This window comes from Chelmon rostratus, chromosome 16 (genome assembly GCF_017976325.1).
Source record: "Chelmon rostratus isolate fCheRos1 chromosome 16, fCheRos1.pri, whole genome shotgun sequence".
NCBI lineage: Eukaryota > Metazoa > Chordata > Actinopteri > Chaetodontiformes > Chaetodontidae > Chelmon > Chelmon rostratus.
In genome coordinates this window covers 8062284-8075379 of record NC_055673.1, presented here as the reverse complement: position 1 = coordinate 8075379, position 13096 = coordinate 8062284, and the positions used below count along the sequence as shown (strand labels likewise).

General features: G+C 44.0%; 1 protein-coding gene across 1 annotated transcript; it reads right to left on the bottom strand.

Moving 5' to 3' along the window:
- Window positions 1-1444: 1444 nt before the first annotated feature.
- Window positions 1445-12563, bottom strand: rnf5 (ring finger protein 5). The gene is made up of 6 exons (XM_041954679.1): window positions 12208-12563; window positions 6111-6129; window positions 4588-4700; window positions 4444-4501; window positions 4243-4354; window positions 1445-3113 (listed from the first exon to the last, which is right to left on the bottom strand). Exons 1-6 carry the CDS (start codon window positions 12426-12428, stop codon window positions 2995-2997), a joined length of 642 nt encoding a protein of 213 aa, XP_041810613.1. The 5' UTR covers window positions 12429-12563; the 3' UTR covers window positions 1445-2994.
- Window positions 12564-13096: the final 533 nt, after the last annotated feature.

Sequence of the window (13096 nt, the reverse complement as noted above, 5' to 3'; positions counted from 1 at the left end):
TTTCCAGTGTGACAAGCCAACTGTGATGCATCAATCCACAGAAAAGCCTGAGTGATTTATTTTGCCTTGAAGGACCTACAGTCATGTGAACTCATCACGTTCAAGTAATGTGCACAAATGACTCGCTGAGTTTCATGTTAAACTGCTGGTAACCTGTTGAGCTATTTGAGGGGATTAATGTTTAAATAAAAGGTAGTTTTCCATAATTGTTATTTAGGACTTGCATACTTCTTCTCTCATACTCCCTCTTATACCCACTGGGTCAACAATTAGTTTTATGTTTTGGTCAGTGAAACACCAGAAAACAATGAACTATGGCCAATCCAGCCTGACGTTTTGTCCGACTAACACGACAAAACCTAAAGATATTTAGTTTGCTATCATATGAAGCCACATTTGAGAAGCTAGAACCAGTAAACGTTCAACACAAAATGACTAAATGATTATCCAAATAATTGCCAATGAATTTTCTGTTGATCAACCCAACGAGAATCCAGTCCTTTGATAAAATCTAGATAATGACGACACAAAACGAGTCAATGTTTTAATCAAGCTTTAATCTCCTAAACCATCTGGTTTTGCACAATGTCTCCAGGTTTAGTTTAAAGTCAGAAGCCTTGCATATCAGGACCTCTATCACTTGTTTTAGTGTCACATAAGCCTTGAAATAAAGTGTAGCTCCAACAGACAGCTATGGAAGAAATGGAGAGCCCTGGCAGCCATCTTGTCCATTGAGCAGAGGACGCAGAGTTTCATCTCCCACCCTGGAGTCAATGTTTAACTAACAAAGTGCCAAAAACCTGACTCATTAGATCTGCTAGTTCAGCTGAACACAGGTTGGAAAGGGAAACAGGCTGTGATTTTGCACACTGAAAGTCTGTTTACTAATGTTGTGGAGTAACGTTTGCGCTGAACATGTGAAAAAGGCTGCGTGACATCTGACAAACTGCCTCCTCTCTTGGTGCTGGACTACATTTGGAAGATGAAAAAGGTCTAGAAATAGAGGCATTTATCAGACCTCTGAGGCCTGCTCCTCCTCTCTGCTTGAGGCTACATTAGCTGCAGCTAATGTAGCCTAGCTAGCCAACCAATGGTCAGCAGTCCAGTTGCACTGTGGGTAATGTAGTCACTCTGTTTGGATAAGGTATAAAAAGATGGTATCTCTGGTTCGGCAGCATTGATTTTGATATTTTGATACCCTTTTTAGGTCAACGCTAACATTTCCCAATTGAGATGAGGCTGAATCTCAGTCTTTTTTAGCACTTTTTGCTTCACAGTTGTCAGATAATAGATGACTGTGTTACTTTTTACAGTAAAAGTCAGATCTTTAATGTGCACCATCAGAAAATTAGCCAAACCATACATGCCAGCACATATCAGTTCACATAAGCAGGGAAGGACAAACTTCTTTTTGCACTCGTTATATTTATTTAAATTAATGAGAGAGGTTGGCAGAAGAGTTACGAACTTGGGCTGCAAGCGTTTTTTTTTTTTCTTCTCGAGTTAGTAAAAGGGAAGGGATTTCTGAAAACCAGGAACCAGATCTCTCGTCGCTTTACAAAAGCACATTGAGGCCATCTCGTCCTCTCTCGCTCTCCATGGCTGGTCGTCCACTCAGAAAAGACGTAAAAACAGCATTTACAATATTCATATATACAAATATATAATGTAGAACACACTCACTCAGACAGACACATACAGTCAGGGGGGAAAAACAACTGACAGAAAGTTTATTGAGTTGCTGCTTGTCATTCCTGGAACCCCTTCATGTGCTGCTGCACTGAAAGGGCTCTTCTGATTGGTTGCGCTGCATCAATTCTACTTCCTGTCGATGTATCTTAACGAGCAACTTTATTTGCCGGACTCTCTCTCTTCTTGACAAATTGGCTCTGTAATTAACAAACCGCGTGCGTCAGATTGGATTTTTCACTCTAGAGTTGCTCGTGTTAATGCGGAAATCTCCCAAACTGGCCCTTTAAACGGCGCACACGTGTTTGTAAAGCTTTGTGGGGAAAGACGCGACAAGCGGTTCAACACCAGCACACACACACACCAATCTTAAGGACAGCTCCGTCTACAAATGACTTCACAGTGCAATGGCAGTTTTTAAGACAAATGTATATTAAAAAAATGCATCCATCTGTGCTATCTGTCTGTCTGCTTTCAAGAGGAAGCCGCAAATTCTAGGAGTACTTAGCTCATTTCATGAGGAAACTGTAAACAGGAACATGCTTTTCACCCCGACACCTTACGTGACTGATCCGCTATTCTTTGGCCTGTTGGAGTAAGAAAGAGTTGCCATAGCAAACACCACCTTATCTCACACCCTTCCCTCGCTTCCCCGTTTTTAACCCCACTTAAACTCTCCACAACATGCCTCCAGCTCTCTGTTTAAAGAATACACCAGTGACTCCTTCAAGAGGAATGTGAGAAACCAAAACATAACTACTCACAGCCCCGAATTATCCTCCACCCGACTCTTTCTGCAGCTCGACACATAAAATAAAATAAAGATCCTTTACAAAGCTCACCCTGATCCCTTAATACTGTCTCCGAACCCCAGCAGTGAGCCCCTTAATCTTTCAGTGTCCACCTTTAGTTGTCTGTGTGCGTACATCTACAGGTGCATGGAGACAGGGAGGGCTAACGTGACTTATTCTGGGATTACGCTTCTTTCCAGCGAGCGTTTCTTGCATAAACAAAATCAAAGAAGCAGGTGGTTGGGGCTGACTTTCTTAAAGCGAATCTGCCTTTGCCAGGAGGAGAAAAAAACTACTTCCTGTATTTCTCGTTTCGGAATCAAACACAAAAAAATAAAGATTTGCTTTCTCTCCCAAGTTAGTACCTGCTCGGGGATGTAGAATGAGTGTGTGTCTGTGGCTCGAGTTAAGTGTGTAAGGGTTTCTTTTTTTTTTTGCTTTTTTTTGTGCTCCTCCCTCCCAGTCATCGATCCACTCGTCCATCCATCCATCCATCCATCCCGTCCGGTCTCCATCACACGCTCAGCAGCCAGAAGAAGAAGAAGATGGCCACAAACAGGAAGAGGGAGTCTTGCCAGTTGTTATTGCCGTTGTTGAGGTTACCGTTGCCTTGGTGATCACCTGCATACTGGTCTGGCGGGGGCGGGACAGATGGGGAAAGTTATTACACCAGTGTCTCAGGGGACAGTGTGTTTGCATCTGTGCTGTAATGATGTCGCCTGAAGGCAACAGCTGTGTTTAGATGGAGCTCTTACCCACTAATGACCAGAACATTCCGATCACGGCCACAAGCAGCCACAAAAAGCCCCAGAATTATTTATCAAATACATGAATTTAATGACATTAACACCATGGCCGCAGAAAACTGATTGATGAACTGATTCTGATTAGCTGGAAGAGTTTAACCAGAGACCTGTGTGGAGGTTTGTAACTGTCCCAGTATTAAGCTGCAGGTAAAGGCAGCAGCAGGTAAAGGGGCTCAGCTGCAGAGCTTTGAGGTCGGGTTATTTGTCTAACCGCTGCCAGAATGAGTGATAGCTTCTCTGTGGGGATCCTGACAATCGAGTCAGACGTGCATTTTGTATTTGTGTGAATCTGGACGTCAACAAGGACGTAAACAAAACTTTGATGCCCCTGTTCAAAGTCCCATGAGCCACCGGTATTTCTTTATGTGCTACCCTGCTCCAGGTTTGCTGTGCCGATATGTATCATGTAATATCATCTAGAAGACTTATGGTGTTACTCTACTTTTTATTTTAATAGGTAATGTCTCTTTTGTGAGAGAGAGCTGATCACTGCAGAGGAAATTAGAACAGAGAAAAGACTTGCAAGCACAAACAATCTATAAAGGACCAAAATGTGAAGTTTAAATTCATCCAATGGGATGAGACTTCTACATCTCTTCTTGTTGCTAGGGAGCAGACTTTTTCATGTAGTTTTCATACACGAAAACTAGATTTTGACACAGCAAACCTCCACAAGACAGGGCCTTAAAATCGGGTACAAATGCAGGAGCAACCTTAGCACGGTTACCCTTTCAGTTTAGAACTGTGCTTTAATGGTGCACATTAACAAACTGTTAATTAAATGGCCACAAATTTGCACAGACAACATGGGACCTTCAGGGGCAATCAGACCCTCAAGGGCTGATTTTGTAGTCAAACTGTGGAGACATGATTTGTTCAGGTCTGGTTGCAAATTGTGTCTCCTAAGATTGATTTCATCCACTAAGAAAACGTTCGAGTCTGTTTCGTGCGTTTACCTGTTCTGTGAAAGGGGTCGTTGGTGTTGAAGACTGTGGTGAAGAAGCCGAAGGGGAAGGCGCCGATGCCGAAAGACATGTGAAAGCCGGTGTCCCCGAAACCCTGGAACATCTGTGAAGGAGAACGGAGTTTAAACAGCAGATGAGCATAAAAGAGAAGGTTGTGCTCATGAGCAACGAGAAAAGGGTCGAGTCGCTCACCCCGCCTCGACTCTCCGGCTCTGTTCTCTGTCCCTGAGGCCGAGGGGGAGTTTTCAACCTGAACAGCGACAGAAAGTCAGTCAGAAGGCCACCACAAGGCTACGGCACAACATTCACACACAGCTGCAAACGCTGCCGCGGTACCTGGGGTCCTCTTGGCTGGAGCTCCCTCGGCCGTACAGCGGGATGACTTTCTCTCTGCTGATGCCCGCTTTACAGACGGGACACTGCTGCCTGCTGGGCCGGGTCTCCAGCCACTGGGAGGAGGACGAAAGATGGAAAATGTTAATGATACACATCAGGCTCTGTTGTGTTCCTGAGGCAAACCAAGCCGTGCTGTCTAAATAACAAAAAGCCAAATAATACAGTAAGAAAAGTGCTGCAACAGTCTAAAACTCGATTTAACGTAGCAAATGTTACCTGAAGAACATCACATTGATTCCTTGCTCAGCAGCACATTCACAATAAAAACAAAAACTGAATCTATGTAGTGCTTATGCTGCTATACTGAGAGCAATGTGCAGCCCTGCATGTTAAAGAGCTGCAGTAAACAGAGGCATTAAGTGCATTAGCATGTTTAAGCTGCACTAAGTCAACTGACAGGTGTAGTTTCCACGACGACGTTACATCACGGCGATTAGGTGAACTCGCTGAGTGCCGGAGGCCACGTTTAATGCCCTGCTCGGCATCGGCCCACTCGCGCAGGTGTTTTTCGCATGCGTCCCCTCAGGGCTGCGTGGGCGTGCGCAGACCCCGTTTGACAGGCCACACGGGCCGGCGCCGTGCAGCAAAGCGGCGTGTTAGCTTGCACAGTGAGAGCTTTGCTGCCGTCTGGCTGTGTGGTGCTGTATGAAACGGGCTGATGAGACCGTGTCTGTGCTCACAACGCATCACGCATCAACTAGATTCCAGGTTGCAGGCGGCAGTTCAGCAGCTACGTTTGGAGGAATGAAACCGCGTGAGCTGGCAGCAGCTCACACACCAACAAGCAAGAACACATTCTTGAATCTGTCAGGTTTATGTGCTTCGATGGAAGCGAATGAGGTTTAGACTCTCAGGAACTGACACAAAAGACAGTTATTTTCAGTCATATTCAATTTCCCAGAAACAAACCTGATGCTTTCAATCTTTCTGGGGATAAAATGAACAATTACTGTTATCGATTAATCTACTGATGGCTTCTCAATTCAAACAATGTCAGAAACTAGATGAAAATGAGCATATTTCCAGAGTTGGAAGCGACGTCAGACCCCCAAAAACCCAGATGTCCAGTCACATTAAAGAGAGGAAAGGGAAAGCGACACAAACGATTAATTTGAGCAAAATAGCTGCAGATGATTTTCCTGCCAATCGACTGCCCAACGGTCCAAAATCCAGATGTTTAAACTACAGGAGCATAGAGCAGAGAAAACATGGAAGCTGTGAATTTTGGGCCTTTTTTGCAAGCTAAATGACAATAAATCTGACATTAAAACCTGCTGATTAACATTTTGTCGACCAAATACTCATTTCATCCACCATTTATTCATACGTCGAGTCTGATGACCTCACAGTTGTCCCAACTTCAACCGAAGCACAAGTGCAATCAGTCGGTACACCGAAAACACCTGCAGGGACTTTAACAAGTATCACAAAGCAAAGGATGGCATGACAGAGGAAATACTCACTTGATGAAGACACGGCCAGCTGTGGAGACAGGAAGAAAAGAGAGATTAATTTGCATTCTCACAACAGCTCCTTGCTCTTATGATGCCAGCTGCTTGCTTCAGTAACAGCGCCAGCGTTCCTGAAGCCGATTTATTACATGGATCAAATCCATTTCGCTGGATTGAGTGAATGTGATGCCTACAGTGTGTTTTGTCAAACTGGTCAGATTTTTCTTTGCTAACTGTGAATATTCCACCTTAGGAAGCCCACCCGGCTAGAACAACCTGCTACTAACGAGGTGGCTGATTAAACTCATCCCTGCTCCCCGTCGTTAGTATTAATTGGCTCCATCTGTTGTCGGCAGTGAGCAGAGTCTTGCCCGGGTGGCTGCTGGCCAGGCCGACCTGCCGCCGCGTTGTGGGAGTGCAGGATGCAAGATTTTGGGGGGGAAACGCCACACCAGTTTTTCAGGAAATGGACAATGACACAGTGGTGAAAATGTTTTCCTCTTACAACTTGTAGCTCTAGACTGCAAACAGAAATCAGTGTGCAATGAAATGTTCTCCCTTGTGCCAACGAAGCCTTTTACAAGCCCCCTTCCAACCCTGATACGACCACAAGCTTCATCTACTCCTCAGCAACTTCAGCCAGGGATTTAATACATATTTCATCAGTTCAAAAGTACCTACAGTAAAGTTCTCTGACTCGTCTTTTCTTAGTTTACCCTTTTACACAGAGTTTATGCAGTGTCTGCCTTGTGGTTTTTAATTTTACCAAACTAATCTGCAAATATGAAAGCTTTCAATAACTTAATCCTGCACCATAGTCTACGGTGCATTAGAAATGTAGAATGTTTTCAGAGCTTAGTTTTGCCCTAAGACCTCACTTAATTAAAGCACGCTGCAGATGCAGCAGTTCATCCACTACAGGAAATCTCTAAATTTAGGGTTTCCATGAGGCAAGCAGAGCTCTTTCCATTAGCTAAGACGACATGTTCCTGTCCTGAAGGGATGTTTTTGACTGAGAAAGCTGTTTGAGGCATATGCCGATGCAGAAAATGCATCCTATGTAGAAACATATGCTGCTATTTTTCTGTTTCCGTAAAGTTTCTCTTCTGTATAAATGCATCTGTCAGACATTCCTCAGCTCAGATCACGCAGAGGAACAGGCAGGACCTGTTTCGACACTTACAGTTCTAAACAAAACATTCGAAACCTCAGCTCCTCGGGTGGGCCCGACCAAACGCCTCAACATGAACGCGACCGAACTAACCAGCTGAGCCAAACAAACCATACAGCAAAACATGACCATGCGTCAATCCGCAGGCTTTTACACACACGGCTGATGGTTCATGGCACGGCTCAGTGTGTACAGTATTAGAGTAATACCAGCTATCAGGTTGCTGCTGAGAAAGGAATTCCTGTGGATACAAACAGCTGAACAAAGCGAAAGGCCCAAGTTAACATAACAACCTATTCAACTCCGATTTAACATGTGGCCACACGCACATCTGAGCTCTTGTGACTTGACAATAACTGCTTAATTTCCACTGGAGGGTGTTTGCACAGACTCTATTATGTGATCCCACTGGAGCCTTTAAAGGAGCCACATGTAAGAATTTCACCTTAGACATTCAGAATTTACTTAAAATTATCAGATATGAAACAATTCTGAACTTATGTCAAAGACGTCTGTGTGTTGTTTTGCAGAGAGATCTACGTAAATTAGCATGCAACATCTGTCATTCACAGCTGGCCTCAAGTGACTCCAGTTCCACAGCCAGGAGCACGAACGACCAGGTGGTATCAGTGGCCGTGATAACGACCCCACAGAGGCGAAATACCTGGAAACATTTTCCAGCTGCCCTGGATTCAACCCTCCTTTGATAACCATGAGCGGGACGACTGACGGCCTTCACAGACAAGAGTTAACACTGGCGCTGATTTTTCACCACTGCACACAGCTCTTGGCGAGTAAGCGGACGCCGTTTGATGCTGAACTTGCAATGTTTCTTCTAGACTGGTGAGCAAAACAGCCGGTAATGCTAACGTTGGCTATTTAGCAATAGCGAATTGCGTAACGCTACTGTCAGCATTGGCTGTTTGTTGAAAGAACCATATGCATTTCCTCGTTTCTTACGATAGGTGTGGACACCGCAATTTTCTGGTGCCAACAAATAGACTGGAGTATGAATTCAACAGGGGGCGGGTTCTTCGATAAGGTACCTTTATACTGACACAGAATCTTATTTTTGGACCATTAAATGAGAACAAGAACATAAGCCTATACTGGATTGCAGCCTAGTTGCTCTGCTCTGATCTTCACGAGGTGTTTACACACACACTGCTGGAACGTTGCAGTAAACACTGTTGTTGGTTGTTCTGGATGGAAGAATCCAGCTGCATGTACAGTAACTACTGTCTGATCATCACTTTTGGATTAATAGATTAATCTCTTGGACTTCTTTAATTGTCTTGTTCGTCTAACCAACAGTCTAAAACCCAGAAATATTCGGTTTACAGGCCTATAAAGCAGAGAAAAGCAGCAAATCCTCACACTGGAGACGCCGACAGCACAGACTGTTTGACAGTTTTGCTCAAAATAAAAAAGGCAAACAAGGGTTTTAGTTTCAGCCTCTCAGCTGTGAGGATTTGCTGCTTCTGTGATGGTAAACTGAATATTTTACAGATTTAAATCGTTGGTCAGTGATTTGACACGATTTGACGATATGATGAGCATTTTCCAGTCCAATCTAGAATATAAATTGGCAGATAATCGTTGTAGTCCTTGTCTGAAGCACTAAAAAAAAAAAAAAAGCTTGAAAGTAGACTTTGAGATTATTTCGATCTGATGATCTGAAAAATCTGATGAAGTCTGGCCAAGACGCTAAAAACAACATTAGTCTGAAAACGTGCATTATTTTGTTCAAATCAGTGGTTCCAAACCTGGGGGGGTCAGGGTGATTAACAGGTCAGGAAAGAGGGAAAAAAACAAAACTATGTAGTTTTCTGACTTTTCCCTGATCTGATTTTGTTTCTTTCTTGTGGAATATCAGACAGTTTTAGCTTTTTAATCCTCTAAAAATGATTCCAGTTAAATAATTTAAGAAAATAAAATCACTCTGCTCACAACGGACGTACGTACGCCACCCCACGTTAAACCACTTCATATGTAGGGCTTTAAGACTTACTTAGATTACTGTATCTTGTAGGTTTTACAAATCAAACACCCTCACTGAGCACACTTAGACTTCAACCTGGGCTCCTTTTCCTAAACCCTGCAGTCAGAGACTTGCTGGATGGTGTTAACATGCCGTGATGCTCACGTTTCTCTATTTCTGATTCGATCATGACGAGCTCTCATTCAGTCCCGGTGGAGAAATTCACTGGCGCTGCAGCGAGTCTACTCGAGTGGACTCTCGCTCACAGGCTGCAAAGATGTCGCTAATTAACCTCAAAGTATTTAAGTGGCATTAACGCCTCTTTCACACAAATCACCCCTCTGGACTCTGCACAGCGTGCTAGCAGGGCTGCTAACCCATCCAACACACAAAGTGGATGTGACGGACTGTGATTTAAAACTGCATCTATTTAAGAATTTCTAATAGAAATGAGACACATCGCAATTAAGGTGCAATTGTGATTTGAAGTTGCAGCAGGTGATCTGGCGTCAACACCTTTCATCCTTGCTGACGGTTTCATCATCACAGTTTCATCACGTTACACAGAAGGCTAGAGAGACGAGGCTGGGGGGGGGGTAACATGGCAACCGAGTTACATCAGGCCCATAACACAACACAGAAGCTGCAATGCATGGTTGTGTGGCAACTGTGCATGTAACTGGACTGGGTGGAAATTTTACGTAAAGTGTTTACAGGTGCACTTAAAAGAATGAAGTATTGATTTTTCTTTAACACTTAATTTAAATAAAACACACTGCAGAGCTGAGCAACACTTCATTTCCTTCATGCCTGGCTTACTGCTCTGCATGTTTGCTAAAGAAAGTCGCTCATATTCCCCACAACATCAACTGTCCACCTCTCAAAACTGTCTGTCCACCAGGTCAGCCTTTACTTTAGGTTCAGAAAGAGAGACTCTGGTGTCCCGGGCCTCATTTATTAAAATGTTTATGGTGTGATTATGTTCGATTCTGTGTTGGGCATAAAAAAAACTTGCTTAATCAGGTTGTAACTTCCGCACCTGTGATCTATAAATCTCAAATCAACTAAAATTGCCAGCGCCTGCCTTGAGATTTCCTCTTACATAACGCCAGCACGAGTGAGGATTTATTCAGGAGGAGCCGTGGATCAAAGGGGAAAAGCGAACTTTTTGGAAGATGACATCACGGCGATGGTGGAGGAGAGTGAAGCCGGGAAACGCGAATCATTCGGCGGACTAAGCGGCGGGCTGGCAAACACGCAGCCTGGAAGTGTGTCGCCGCTGCAGTGAACAAGGTGTGGCAGAAAGACTGAACTGCAGCTGCAATGTAAAAGAAATGGTCCGACCTTAAACCGCAGAGGAAAAAACAAAAGAGCGAGAAGGACAAAAAAATAAAAACAGGCAGAGGATTAAAAAACCAAACAACAAAAGCTGCTCAAGAATTCAATATGAAAAGACCAAATGATGATTTTTGCTTTAATTTTGCTGCAATTGAACTATAATTTTCTAAAAAAGGACAAAATAAGTTATTAGTTTGCAGGCTGGGTGTGTAACAATAACCTCTAAATGCAGTTAAAACCCCTGCTTTAGGTGACTGAATGTGACATCTTGTCTATGATAGTCTTGAGCAGCTCAAAACATTTTGTCGGCGTCATTTTCTCGGTAAAAACCTCACTGCTGACGAGGAGATCCCATCTCTAATCACTGCTTACGAAGTTCCTGTAGCCAAAACACGTGCACGCCTACACAGATCATTATCATTTAAAGCACAAACGCAGGTAAAGAGAAGTTCCACTTTCTCCTGTGTGCCTTCACTGCTGGTTTTAATGCCCTTTAGGTCGGACTGCGAGCCCACACTCCTGGCTCTAATCTCACTCTGGCCTCGACCTGCGAGCGAGCACGGCCGCCAGTCAACGCACAGCTCATGAATGAGCCTCGAACGTGACGTCACTGTGTGAAAATACAGGTTTCCAACACAAAGTCGTCTGAAGGTTGAGCCCTGATTAAAACCAAGACGGGAAAAGGAGACGAGAAGTGCAACCTTCAGGATTCAGAGCAGGACATTTTACAAGTATGAACATCTGTCCGGTAGACTAAATATACAGTTTCTGAAGCACCTCAAATGCATCATTTCTGTACCTTTTCTTTACTCATTGGCTGACACACACACAGATACCAACACAACTGCAATGAGGAAATAAAGGAAATAAATCATAAGTTTCATTTGTAGCACATAATATTGTATTGCCAGACCTACAAATAAGTTATTTTCATTATTGATTAACTTGATTATTATTTTCTCAATTAATCGTTTTTGTTTAGTTGTGTTTTGTCAGAAAAGTGGAGAAAATGACCCCCACAAGTTCCCCGAGCCCAAGTTAAGTGGCATGTTTGCACCAGTGCTGCTGTCAGTCTGGCCCAGATCTCAAAGCTGCAAAACATCAGCAGACTTTGGAAGTTAATGTGTCACAGTGTATGAGTGCAGGGCGTGTGATCACCGGCTGCTACCGTGACCTCCGACCTACAACAAACCGTATGATATGATCAGCCCGGACCGCTTAACTCCTCACAAGATCAGAGCAGATCACATGTGCAGTATGCAAATGTAGTGATCGGCTTTGATCCGACCCATCAGACAGTAGAAAAACGGTTTATAATGAGGGTTGGAGTTCAGGCACACTTCATTTACGGCTACAACAGCGCTGACAGCAAACCAACACCCTCTTCAGTAACATCTAGCAAGCCATCTTGGCCGCTGTCATCTTCAACACAATGCGGAGGCAGCCGACTGGTGCTGAACTGCTGGGCGTGATACCGCCGTGAAAGAAGTCAAAATGACGGTAAATAGAGGCCGCACAGACAGAGAAACTACACTCCGGTTCGGTGGGCTGAACCGAAACAACAACAACCGTCTCCACACATCAAAACAACCCCCCCTTCCTCCCGCCTCGTCTCGTACCAGAACAAGTGGCCGCACATACTGATGACAGCGTCCCTGGCAGTGTCCAAACAAATGTTGCACTCGAAGGTGGCGCGGTCCCGCTCCCGTTCGCCCTCCCCGCTGCCGCCGCTGCTGCTGCCGCCCGGTCCGTCGCGGTCGTTGCTGCTCTCCCCGGCCGGGAATCCTCCTCTGCTGGCCGGCCCGCCGTCACTCGAGGACCGGGGATCCGCGGCCGCCATAATACTTTCTGTACAAGATAGGAAGGTAACGCACCAACCCAACCCACACGGGCCCGAGCCGAGCTAACGTTAGCCGTGAGTCAGAGGCGACGACAAGTGTCAACGGACCGAGGCTGCTGCTGTCGCTCTACCTGAATGAGCACTTCCGTTTCCGGGAAAAACAGAGGCGAGGGGCGGGCGGAATATAAACACCCACCCCCTAATAATAATAATAATAATAATAATAATAATAATAATAATAATAATAATAATAATAATAATAATACAGTTGAAATAGATATACAGAAAACTATAGCTAAAAAACAAGAAAGCCACATTCCGTAATAAAGCTATTAAGACGAGCATAATCAACTAATTTAATAAAATAAAATGCAATTAGAATTACAGTTTACTACCTTCTTAAATTCATGGTCATATTGTCATATCCCCTGTAGGCAAAAAAAAAAAAAAAAATGTCACAGGTAGTCTTAACCTGAATTCAATAACACAACTAATAATTCATTCAGGAAGCAAACATTTGGAATAATCCAATTCATAAAAATAAACATAGCACAAAAAGTAAGGAAAATTGTGTTTGGTAGGTTATTTCATTGTTGTAACACTGCTTCATGGCAATAAATCTACCACTGGAAAGTCTGTTTATTTCCCTTGTAAATGCAGCTACATTT